The 13,123-nt window shown below is 40.7% G+C and overlaps 1 protein-coding gene across 1 annotated transcript in view; it reads right to left on the reverse strand.

Moving 5' to 3' along the window:
• Nucleotides 1-12,592, reverse strand: part of LOC137639361 (fap1 adhesin-like) — a 52,086-nt gene extending 39,494 nt beyond the window's left edge. The window contains exon 1 of the mRNA XM_068371636.1: nt 7,885-12,592. Coding sequence (XP_068227737.1) covers nt 7,885-12,592 — 4,708 coding nt within the window. The remainder of the gene's footprint in view (nt 1-7,884) is intronic.
• Between the last annotated feature and the right edge of the window lie 531 nt (nt 12,593-13,123).

The following is a 13,123-nucleotide window of genomic DNA, read 5'->3' on the forward strand; positions in this document are numbered from 1 at the left end:
GGTGGATAGTCAGTGAAAAACTGGGCAATTAGTTTCCAGTAAACAATTAAAAATGGCCTATACTTGTACAGTAGTCTAGGTTTTTAGGTAATCTAAACTCCAGATTGACATTTCTAAATATTTCTGTATCACATAATTACTCATTTATATAACTAAAACTCTAATTACTGTGGAACTAAGCTTATAATTTTACAATAACCAACAAATTAAATTCAAAAGATTACTAGATCACAACCTCAAAGTATAATTCTATCAAACTAGAAAATTAAATTCACAATGTTATCAGACCGCATTCCCAGCATTCAATACAGGGCCCAAAGGCCAACAATCACAACATACATATGAACCCTTCAAGATACCGTTAATCAAAATGGTATGCAATTGAACTGTCTCCAACAATCTTTCCAAAGAAAGATTTTAGCAATAACTTGAGATATAGTGAACCCTAATTTTTACAGCGTTCAAAGGTATGAAAAGAGGCAAAGGTGCGGGAGGTGATGGCCTAACAATTGATTTAATAATACCCGTAGATGGAGGAGATTTCATAGTAAAACTGGATGAACTCTACACAAAATGTCTGCAAGAATGCTCTATACCTACAGCTTGGAAAAGCTTTATCATTATACTAATTCACAAAAAGGGAGACACAAAAGACCTGAAAAATTACTGCCCAACACTCCGTAATATGTTATTTTTATTAATAAAATAAATTTTTGAATATACTTACCCGGTGATCATATAAGCTGTCAGCTCTGCTGCCCGACAAAAACCTAAGGACAAAATACGCCAGCGATCGCTATACAGGTGGGGGTGTACATCAACTGCGCCATCTGTCGAGCAGGTACTCAAGTACTCCATGTCAACACAGAACCAATTTTCTCCTCGGCCCACTGGGTCTCTATTGGGGAGGAAGGGAGGGTCCTTTAATATATGACCACCGGGTAAGTATATTCAAAAATTTATTTTATTAATAAAAATAACATTTTTCAATATTAAACTTAGCCGGTGATCATATAAGCTGATTCACACCCAGGGGGGTGGGTAGAGACCAGCATTACATGTTGACATTATTATGAGCTAAGTATTTTGTATTTCATTTTAGCAGTTATTCAAAATAACAAGCATAAAATAAATAAGTACCTGGTAAGGAAGTCGACTTGAACAATTACTCTGCCTTTTTAAGTACGTCTTCCTTACTGAGCCTCGCGATCCTCATAGGATGCTGAGCGACTCCTAGGAGCTGAAGTATGAAGGGTTGCAACCCATACAACAGGACCTCATCAAAACCTCTAATCTAGGCGCTTCTCAAGAAATGACTTTGACCACCCGCCAATTCAAGTAGGATGCGAAAGGCTTCTTAGCCTTCCGGACAACCCAAAAACAATAATAAAACATTTCAAGAGAAAGATTAAAAAGGTTATGGAATTAGGGAATTGTAGTGGTTGAGCTCTCACCCACTACTGCACTCGTTGCTACGAATGGTCCCAGAGTGTAGCAGTTCTCGTAAAGAGACTGGACCTTCTTAAGATAAAAAGACGCGAACACTGATTTGCTTTTCCAATAGTTTGCGTCGATTATACTTTGCAGAGATCTATTTTGTTTAAAGGCCACGGAAGTTGCGACAGCTCTAACTTCGTGTGTCCTTACCTTCAGCAAAGCTTGGTCTTCCTCATTCAGATGGGAATGAGCTTCTCGTATTAACAGTCGATAAAATAGGATAAAGCATTCTTTGACATAGGCAAAGATGGATTCTTAACTGAACACCATAAAGCTTCAGACGGGCCTCGTAAAGGTTTTAAATAGAACTTAAGAGCTCTTACAGGACATAAGACTCTTTCTAGTTCATTTCCAACCATACGATAAGTTTGGAATATCGAACGATATTGGTCAAGGCCGAGAAGGCAGCTCGTGTTTGGCTAGAAAACCAAGTTGTAGAACATGTAGCCGTTTCGGATGAGAATCCGATATTTTTGCTGAAGGCATGAATCTCACTGACTCTTTTAGCTGTGGCTAAGCATATCATGAAAAGAGTCTTAAAGGTGAGATCTTTCAGGGAGGCTGATTGTAGCGGTTCGAACCTGTCTGACATAAGGAATCTTAGTACCACGTCTAAATTCCAACCAGGTGTAACCAAACGACGCTCCTTCGTGGTCTCAAAAGACTTAAGGAGGTCCTGTAGATCTTTATTGTTGGAAAGATCTAAGCCTCTGTGACGAAAGACTGATGCCAACATGCTTCTGTAACCCTTGATAGTGGGAGCTGAAAGAGATCGTTCTTTCCTCAGATATAAGAGAAAGTCAGCTATTTGAGTTACAGAGGTACTGGTCGAGGATACGGATACTGACTTGCACCAGTTTCGGAAGATTTCCCACTTCGATTGGTAGACTCTAAGGGTGGATGTTCTCCTTGCTCTAGCAATCGCTCTGGCTGCCTCCTTCGAAAAGCCTCTAGCTCTCGAGAGTCTTTCGATAGTCTGAAGGCAGTCAGACGAAGAGCGTGGAGGCCTTGGTGTACTTTCTTTACGCGTGGCTGACGTAGAAGGTCCACCCTTAGGGGAAGTGTTCTGGGAACGTCTACTAGCCATCGAAGTACCTCGGTGAGCCATTCTCTCGCGGGCCAGAGGGAAGCAACTAGCGTCAACCTTGTCCCTTCGTGAGAGGCGAACTTCTGCAGTACCTTGTTGACAATCTTGAACGGAGGGAATGCATATAGATCTAGATGTGACCAATCTAGTAGAAAGGCATCTATATGAACTGCTGCTGGGTCCGGGATTGGTGAGCAAAATATTGGGAGCCTCTTGGTCATCGAGGTTGCGAAGAGATCTATGGTTGGCTGGCCCCAGGTGGCCCAAAGTCTCTTGCATACATCCTTGTGGAGGGTCCATTCTCTTGGAATTATTTGTCCCTTCCGACTGAGACAATCTGCCATGACATTCAAGTTGCCTTGGATGAACCTCGTTACTAGTGAAATGTCTAGACCTTTTGACCAGGTGAGGAGGTCCCTTGCGATCTCGTACAATGTCAGAGAGTAGGTCCCTCCTTGCTTGGAGATGTACGCCAAAGCCGTGGTGTTGTCCGAGTTCACCTCCACCACTTTGCCTTGAAGGAGAGACCTGAAGCTTTCCAGGTCAGACGTACTGCCAGTAGCTCCTTGCAGTTGAAATGCATTGTCCTTTGACTCGAGTTCCATAATCCCGAGCATTCCCTACCGTCTAATGTCGCACCCCAGCCTACGTCCGATGCGTCCGAGAAGAGAACGTGGTTAGGAGTCTGAACAGTCAGGGGAAGACCCTCTCTAAGGTTGATATAGTCCTTTCACCAAGTCAGACAAGACTTTATCTTTCCGGAAACCGGGATCGAGACCGCTTCTAGCGTCTTGTCCTTTTTCCAGTGAAAAGCTAGATGGTATAGAAGAGGACGGAGGTGTAGTCTTCCTAGTGACACAAATTGATCCACGGATGACAGTGTCCCTACCAGACTCATCCACAGCCTGACTGGGCAGCGTTCCTTCTTCAGCATCTTCTGGATGGATAGCAGGGCTGGGGGTTGATCGTCTTGTTCAGCAACGTCCTCATCCGAAACTGATGAGGAAACGGCTACGGAGTGGGCAACGTCTGACTCGCTGAATCCGGTCGCACTGGTGGATGCGTGACGGAGCCGGACGCAATATCATGGCACTGCTGCACAGTCTGTGAACTGTCAACAACCATGGGTGCGCGAGGAAGTACAGCGTCAACCCGAAACTGTCTAGACTGTCTGGGTTGTGCAGTCAACACCCTACCGGGTTGCTGAGGTTGACGCACTGCGTCACAACAAGTCACCTCTGCTGGTTGTTGAACGTCTTCCTAGTGACACACTGAACGTCAACAACCACCTCCGAGCGTCGCTGAACGTCAACGTGCGACTGGCAACCCACACTGGGTCGCATCGGTGGAGGAACCACCTCAACTGGCAGACGTGAGTAGGATACCTCAGCGTCAACAGGGCGCACAACCAACCGGTTGGAAGGTTGTTGGCCAGAAGGTTCTTCTCCGCATTTAAGTCCTCTATCAAGGACACAAGCTTGGACTGCATGTCTTGCAGCAAAGCCCATTTAGGGTCTACGGGAGCAGGTGTGGCAACAGACGGGGTTAGCGACTGAGGCGGAACCATTTACCATCCCTGGAAGCCTTGTTATGTGTGACATAATAGTACAGCAAAACTTCAAAGGCTCGACAAAAGTTGAGAAGTTGACCTGGCTAGGCGCCAGGGCGAGTCTACCAGAATTGAGAAGTCTATCTGGGCAGAGGCATGAACTCCCAAGCCGAGAACTTCTCTCGTGTCCTATCAGACTCTCGCTCTATAAGCCAGTTTAAAAGAAGGGAAATCAAAGGCTGTATCCCTAAAACTCCTCCTGGTGCAAAAACCAGTCGCCTAGCCAACGTAACGCTCTCTAGGAGAGCGAGAGAGCACTAGCTTAACAACAACGGCTTCGAAGTAGCTAGGCCTAGTGTAAGTTCTGACGTTTAGGCGAACGAGGAGCAGCAGTTACAAGATCCGGACGAAGATCCTTAAAAAATCATCATGATTTAATTAAAGTCCATAGGAGGCTAAGCAGCTTAAGGCTCCTCTCCAAATGACATTGTCCTCAAAGGAATATCAGTAGGAGGGAGAACAGCACTTTCTCATCTACAGGAACCTTGTCCGATAAAAGCTAGGTTATCTCAGTGAGTCTCTCACTGGTGCATTAGTAGCAGACCAGAAGGCAACGTCATGTAACTGCTTGACAGTCTGTGAACTGTCAACAACTGAACTGTCAACCACAACAGGTGCGTGAGGACATACAGCACTGGTGCATTAGTAGCAGACCAGGAGGCAACGTCATGTAACTGCTTGACAGTCTGTGAACTGTCAACAACTGAACTGTCAACCACAACAGGTGCGTGAGGACATACAGCACTGGTGCATTAGTAGCAGACCAGGAGGCAACGTCATGTAACTGCTTGACAGTCTGTGAACTGTCAACAACTGAACTGTCAACCACAACAGGTGCGTGAGGACATACAGTGTTCACTCGAGACTGCTTTGACTGTCTATACTGAGCAGTCAAAACAACTCTAGAATGCGGAGGTTGACGCACCGCGTCAAAACAAAGCAACTTAACTCCACCCTCCTGTTGTTGTGGTAACTCGCGAACGTCAACGGAGGGTAGCGTGCGTCTGTGAACGTCAACGTGCGGCTGGCAGGGTACACTGCGCATGGGTGGTGGAACTCTCACAGGCGGAGTGCAGGAGCAGGTAGCCTCAGCGTCTACTGTACGCACAACCGTGGTTGGTTGTAGGCTAATGGGTGCAGCGTCAACCTTCTCCGCACGATACTCCTGCATAAAAGATGCTAACTGTGTCTGCATAGACTGTAGCAAAGACCACTTAGGGTCTACAGCAGCAGGTGCGGCAACAGACAGTGTTACTGCCTGTTGCGGTACCGCTTTGCCTCTCTTAGGAGGTGAGCAGTCGTCGGAAGACTGCAGCGAGTCCGAACTGACCCAGTGGCTACAACTGGGCCGTTGGACTTGCGCGGAAGGGACCGACTTGCGCTTAATAAGCTGCGAGACCTTGGTCCATGGTTTCTTACGAGAAACCTCTTCCGCAGACGAGAAGTAAATGGGCTCTCTCGTCTTTGTGTGGGTGGGGCGATCTTGGGTAGATACGTCCGAAACCACGGAGGGAAACGTCTGTTCGTTGATCAAGGCCTGACGAACCCATAAGTCGTTCGACATTACTTCTCCCCTGGGCTTGGGAGCTTGTAAGAGGTCCCGGACTAGGTGAACGACAGGCACGAACAGACGAACCCTCGGACGCAACACTGTAACACTTTGCGCATATCACTTTATCACTTCAATTTTCTGTTTTGCACTTATTTCACTGAAATCGAAACTTTTACTGATTTCTACCTGAAACACGCAATTCTATCCTTCATTAAAAGGTAGTAATTGCGAAAACAGTCGTATAATGCAGCTCATTAATACTAGCAAAAACAGAAAACATATACAAAGATAAAGAATTCAGTGGCTGGGAAAGAGACTAAACACTAGTTCAAATAAACTACGTTTACAATCTCTCACCGCACATAGCCTGGGGACAAGAATAAAACCCTAGAAACGTTTTACCTTCTTCCCCGTACAGCGACTAGGGAGGAGAGTAACACGAGAACAACGTTACCCGCTTGAACGGAACGTTTTTTCTCCTCTCTCTCCCTCCGTCTCTATCTCTCTCTCTCTTTCTCTCTTGATTTCGCACCTGAGAGAAGAGCCCAATTATATATCGTCAATATTTGGCTAAAGGAAAAAACTGAAAGGTTTTCCAAATAAAAAGTTCCTTTAATTTAGAATTTAAACCATTTAAGCTATGAAAGAATGAACGAAACGTCAGAATCGATTTACTCTTACTGCAAAGTGAAACCGTGATACACTCTCTCTCTATCGTAACGATAGAGCGCATGTTGAACGTCCTGAACGTCAACAACTGCGTAGTCTAAAAAACTAAACGTTAGTTCATCTTTGAAAACAGTACGAAGACTATCAAAGAAATTCTTTCATAAAACATTAAATTTAAAAAGTTTTAAATTCTTTAAAGGCTAAATACGATATAACGGGCTCAACGTTGATTAACTTCGGTTCCAAGTTAGGACCGCCTACTATCAGGAAAGGTCGCATATAAACAAAACATAAAAATTTATTTTTATATGTTTATAATAAATGGAAAGTTAATCGAAGAGGCCTAATAAAGGCGGAGAGATATAAAATATATAGATCTACAACGTGTTAAGCAAAATTACTAAAAACCTAAACACACTTCCGCTAAGGGAAGGGTCGGCCATTTAAAAGTGAAAGAGAGTCCATACTCTCTTTGTCACCATAATTAAATCTATCCAAAACGAGTTCAAGTTTTGAGATGAAGAAAAAACCCCTGCATAGCGAAAGCTCAAAACTAGAATAGTGTACTTCACCAAATAGTTGTGAAAACAAATCCAGTTAGTAACAGCGTATTTAGTAGGTCTTGCCAGTGGCACGACAGAGATAAAATTGGTTCTGTGTTGACATGGAGTACTTGAGTACCTGCTCGACAGATGGCGCAGTTGCTGTACACCCCCACCTGTATAGCGATCGCTGGCGTATTTTGTCCTTAGGTTTTTCTGTCGGGCAGCAGAGCTGACAGCTTATATGATCACCGGCTAAGTTTAATATTGAAAAATATAAAATATTTACAAAGATCATATTAGGCCAAATAGAATGATAGCTAGACTTCAATAAACCAAGAGGGCAACTGACCACATCCATGTAATTAAACAACTAATGAAAAAATCAACACTGAAAAACATCATTGAATGGCATTAATACACTATGCGAAAGATTTTGATTGTCAAAGCATCATAAGTAATAAAAAGCCTTTCAAAAACAAGGATTAGAGGAATCTTAGAACGCTTGAAGTACAGTAATCCTAAAAGTACATAAAGATAGTGAGAAAATTTGTATTGAGAAAGGAGCTAGATAGGGAGACCCCATCCCTCTTAAATTATTCACAGCATGCCTAGAAGTTTTTAAGAATTTAGATTGGGAATATGTAAAAATTAAGATACTCTTCTTCATTTCTCTCTACTTTTCTACTATAAACAGAATATCTACACGACTAGTGTACATGACTATTATTGAAAACAAACACTAGAGTATGTAATATTTATATGTACTTAATTCTACTTAGTTGCTTTTTTTTGCTCAAATTTATTTTATTCTAAGAAAGCTTGCTATGAAACTCCACAACCTTTTGGGGTCTTCTCCTACAATGTACGCTCATAATTAATAGTAATAACATTATTTATTACTGAGAAAAATTTCTAAAAAACATACCTGAGCCAAAAGAAGTGTCGCTGTCCGTCCTACATCGTTTACGATGCCTTGGTGTAATGTTATGAACCTCCCCAGCATAATCAATAACAGATTTCTTTGAGGACCCTTGTCTCTTTAAGGTGAAGATATACGGAGTTGATCTGGCACAACCCTGAGAGAGTAAAGGAGGATTTTTTCTATCCATAGTTTCTGATACAGATGAAGGCTTTGCTGTACTTTCTTGAAAAGACAAAAGAAGCTGTTTTCTTGGGCTTTCCTCATCAGTGTCTATGACATTCACATCTGGAGACATCCCATATGCTTGGAAGCACTTTGACCAACTGGATAACAAATCTATACTAGATTTACATTTTACCGTATCAGCATGAACTTCAGGGCTAAATCTAACAGGATCAGATTTTGCAACCTTTCCCCACACAGAAAATGGTGAACCTTTCTTAGATGAACCTGGAACTGTAGCAATATTTTCATCTTCAAACTTTGCCTCTACATTGGTATTTTGAGGTTTGCTGGCATCTCCCGATATGATCCTCTTCTTACTAGTCTCTTGTTTTTTTGCAACTTTCCCACTATTTTCAGATTTGTGAATATCCATTTCATTCTTTTTCCTTCCCTTTCTTACTTCCTTTTTCTTTAAAATAGTATCCTTTCCCTTCCCTTCCCTTTCCTTTAAAACCTCATCAATGGGAGACACATTCCCTTCTACAGTTATTTTCTCCTTTTCATTCCTCCCCTTGTCCTTAGCCCCATTTTCATATTCACTTGTATGACTAAAATTTTGGCTTAGGACTGAATATAACCGACTGTCTGGATGAATTGAAGAGATCGCTTTACCACCTTTATTCGATATACTTTCCAGCTGTTCATCAATGCCTTCAGTGACACACGCACTTTTTTTATGTCTATGTTTTCTGGTGGAAACATTTTTAGTTAACTGATCGTTCTTGAACTTGTTCCCTTTGTTACACTTTTCAGATTCTTTTACAGAATGTTTTTCTATTTTGCCCGCACTCTTTGGACTGGATTGTTTGCTTATATCTTTTCCTTCAGTTTCAGGAGAAGCAAGTGTGCATTCATTACTCTGAGATTTCTTTAACTGTTTAGTCTGGACTGATTCAATCTCATCTGAGCTTTGATCAATACACGTTTCACCATCAGAATGTAAATCAATATCTGGTAAATAATCATCATCTGAGCCTAAATTACAGGTCCTCTCCATTTCAGGATTAAGATTAAGAGGAGTTTGTTGAGCCTTTGCTTCAATTATTACTTCCAGAACATCTATGGTTGGTGAACTTTTCTTGGATCCCTTAGCTGGAAGTTTTTTATCCTTTTTCTTAGGTATAACTGATTCATCTAAATTATCTTTCTTTGCTTTCCTAGACTGATTCTTATGTGACTTTTGAAGTTCACTCATTTGTTGCTCAGAATAAGCCATGCTTCGCTTCCCCCTTGTAGTACGCTGGCTTCGTCTCACATTTCTTTGCTTAGGTGGAGATACAACTTTTTGGCTTACTGGATGACTATCGCCCATGTTTCTTGCAGAAGTAGATTCTTTATCTTTAACATACCCTTCAGTCTCTGATTCACAATTACCCAATGGATTCATTCCACTTCTTGCTTTACTTCGGCCTTTCAAATCTTGCTTACCGTTTCTGGTATTTGAACTATTTGTTGCAGAATCATCTCCCACAAGGCTTTGAGCTCCTTTTCCTTTAGTAACAGACACCGTAGATTTATTAACATTTTCAGTCTCAGATAGGGAATCATCCAATATCATTTTATCCTTACCTTTTTTATCTCTGGCAATCTGTTTTTTTTTCTTCAGATTCAAACAGTCAGATGATGTCCCCTTTGCTAAACCTTTCCCATTTGATGAAAAACTTGAGTTAGTAGCCAGAGGATCTCCTGTAGCATTGTTGATGCTTTTGTGATCTGAAGAACTTGATGAAACTAATTTTTCTCTACCTTTTTTTTCAAGATTCTGCTTGACATTCTTTCCAGTATCTGGCAACTGTTGTTTAACACAATCTGTCACAAACTCAAAGTCTTCTGATGACCCATTATCATAATCTTTCCTACATCCTAAAATGGTAGAAGACTCACTTTTTGTCTTTTTGTCTACCTTGAGACTTTTCCCTGTACCTCTAGTGACATTTAAAGCAAATCCTTTAGCACCCAACGACTCTGACTCAGATTCATCCGATGAACTAACACCTGAACCAAAAGTCTCCAAATACTTGGACGGTTTCTCCTTTTCTCCTTCAAAATCAGAACTAGATTCTGATACGTACATTTTCTGAACAGAACCTACAACTTTGCCTTGCCCTCGAACATTTGCATCACCAAAAGGTTTCAGACACAAACTACCGTTCTTACTCCGTGTCTTAGAACTCTTCTTGTTTTCATTTTCAGTAACATCAATTTCAGAAATAGCTGAAATTACATTTTTAGATGCATTCTTACGCCTACTCCTAGAAACAACATTTTTTCCCATTTCTAATCTTTCCTCAAGTTTCCTAAGTAGATCATCTTCATTGGCTTCAAAAGAATCATTATTACTATTTTGATTTTTATCTACTAACTGATCCTTATGAAGTTTTTTCTGTACTTGGCAAGCATCTGTTTCCTCTCCAGATGATTTTGATGAAATGTCACAAGCACTATTGCTCTTCAAATTTCTAATAGGTGTGTCACTATTTTCATCATCAGATGTACTTGCACTACTATCACTGATATATTTTTTGCGAGGAACTTTCTTATGTAATGAGAGCCTTTCCTTTGAAAACATGCTGTGATCTTGCTTGGGCAATTCTTTTTCATCATTACAGTACAAGTCATTTTCATCTGAATCAGATTTCTGTGATGCAGTGCCAAGAGAAAACTGCTTTTCAATTTCTTGTTCAATTACCTCTCCCATCTCCTTTCTAGTTAGTTTTGGAGATGTGGTATTTGTTTTGTTTGAACACACCGAAGGTATTATACTCTCCTTTTCCTTATGGATGTCACTGTGATCATCAAAATCTTCTGAGGGATTTCCTAACTCTTCCATGACAGAGCTTTCATATACAGTAGATAATCTATTTGGGGAATGTTCTTCAGAATCAGTTACAGAATGTTCTGAGGGTTGATAATAAGAAGTACCTGCTGAACTACTAGAATAAGGTCCTTGTGGATAGTCTTTGATGAGTGGCGTCTTCAGCACTGAGCCTGGAAACTGCAATAGAGGGGTATTCAAGTCACCATCTGGCAAGTCAGCCTTTTGTATGGTTGGAAAAAAGGGTGTTGGAGTTTCCAATACAATTGGAGTTTGGTTACTATTATGAGTTTTGAATGGGGTTGCAAGACTGCCAGAGCAAATCAAACTTTGTGAACTTAACGAACTGCGAGCAATGTCAGTTTCACGTAAACCGGGAACGGCTAGTACAGCATCAGCTTCTTTCCGTTTATTTTGCATTTTACAGATATTTTTGAGAATCTGAGTAGTGGTCAAAGAGCTGTCTCTTGTTCCTTCATGAAGGGTTTCCAATGGAAGGTCACTATCTTCAACAGGATTTCCAATAAGAGAATTACATGTATCTTCATCTTCTATACGTAAAATAAAGTTTTCTTCATCATCACCATCTTGGGTCATCTGTTCATCTAATTTTCCTAGATACCGATTTTCTGTCTCACTCATCTTTTGGGAGACAAGCTCATCCTCCTGAACTATTTTGTCTGTATCTTCCATCAAAGAAGTATCTACACTTTTAGATGGCTCCTTTTCTGCAATGCTGTCCAATTTCCTCTTGGCAGCAGCCATGATAGTATGGCCTTTCACAGATGTAGAAGACACTTTCTTCTTTTCCTTTACAGGTGGTGAAAACTTTAAACCTTTGGTAATTCTTAGTGATTTATTTGGACTAGTTTTCTTCCGTGGTGTGCCAAAATCAAGGACTCTAACATGACTTATTTTGCGTCTTGGCGTACTCTGGCTGCCTCTCTTTGAAAAAATATGGGTAGGACTCTTGTATACTGAAACTGCATTTCTTGGAAGCAGACTGCTAGCAGGAGAAATACAACTTGAAAGAGACAATAAGGCTTGCAATTGCGGAGAATGATTTTTATTACTAATATAAGATACTGAAGTAGTTAGGGGCTTTAAATCTGATTCTACTGGAAGTATTTTCTCATCTGATAAAGCAATAATTTCATTATGACAGTTGGAGATACTTTCTGTGTTGCCCAAGATATTTCCCAAATCTCCACTACTGGCCTTTGGTCCTACTCTTTGTCTTTTGGGAGAAGTACTTTTTCTTTTATTTATAACCTGAAGATTGCTTTTCCCAAGATCACTATTTTCCAGAACTGTCTCATCGCTAAGAACAGTACTGCTTGAATTCTGCACTGATGAGATAGCATCTTGTAATGAAAAGTTAACATCAAAATCACCTGTTATTTTGATAGGTGATAAAGAACTTAGAGCATATGCAAGTGCTGTTTCAATTATATTATCTTCACTAGCAGTAGCTTTAGGATTTCCCAAACATACAGATGGCCTTTGGACAACACAGGCAGTTTTCCTAGGTCTACCTCTCTTTCTGGCAACTTGGTTTGTTGGTTTGGGCTTCCTTTTACTAGTTTTCTTATCCTTGGGTTTTTTCTTATCCTTGGGTTTAGATGCCCCTGGATAAGATATTTCGACATCATTCTCGAGTTGTAAAACCATTGTGTCTGGAAATAAAAAAAGTAATAAAAAAATTACTTTTTCATGTCTTTCATGTAAGAATACTATACGCCAAATAAAATGCATGTTATTTCAGCCAATTCTCAAAGGAGTGACTGACAAAAATATTATGTTTTTATTAGGCTTTCTTACATACACAGCGAAGTAGAATGCAGTAACCAATGCTGTGTTGATTGATCACCTCTTTACTTAATAATACATAATATAATAAACTTACAAGCTTTACAATAATCTATAGGGTAAATAACAGTTCAAAGTACTAAAACGTATAATGTACATTAAAGGAAATGGAAAATATCTAAAAATTTTAACCAGAGTATTAATTCTTAATTTGAGTCAGGTATTGGTCTTTATTTAAATATGTTATTTTCATTAGTAAAATAAATTTTTGAATATACTTACCCGATAATCATGTAGCTGTCAACTCCGTTGCCCGACAGAATTCTACGGAAGGGATACGCCAGCGATCGCTATACAAGAGGGGGGTGTACTCACCAGCGCCACCTGTGGCCA

Source organism: Palaemon carinicauda, chromosome 4, assembly GCF_036898095.1.
Source record: "Palaemon carinicauda isolate YSFRI2023 chromosome 4, ASM3689809v2, whole genome shotgun sequence".
Taxonomy (NCBI): Eukaryota; Metazoa; Arthropoda; class Malacostraca; order Decapoda; family Palaemonidae; genus Palaemon; species Palaemon carinicauda.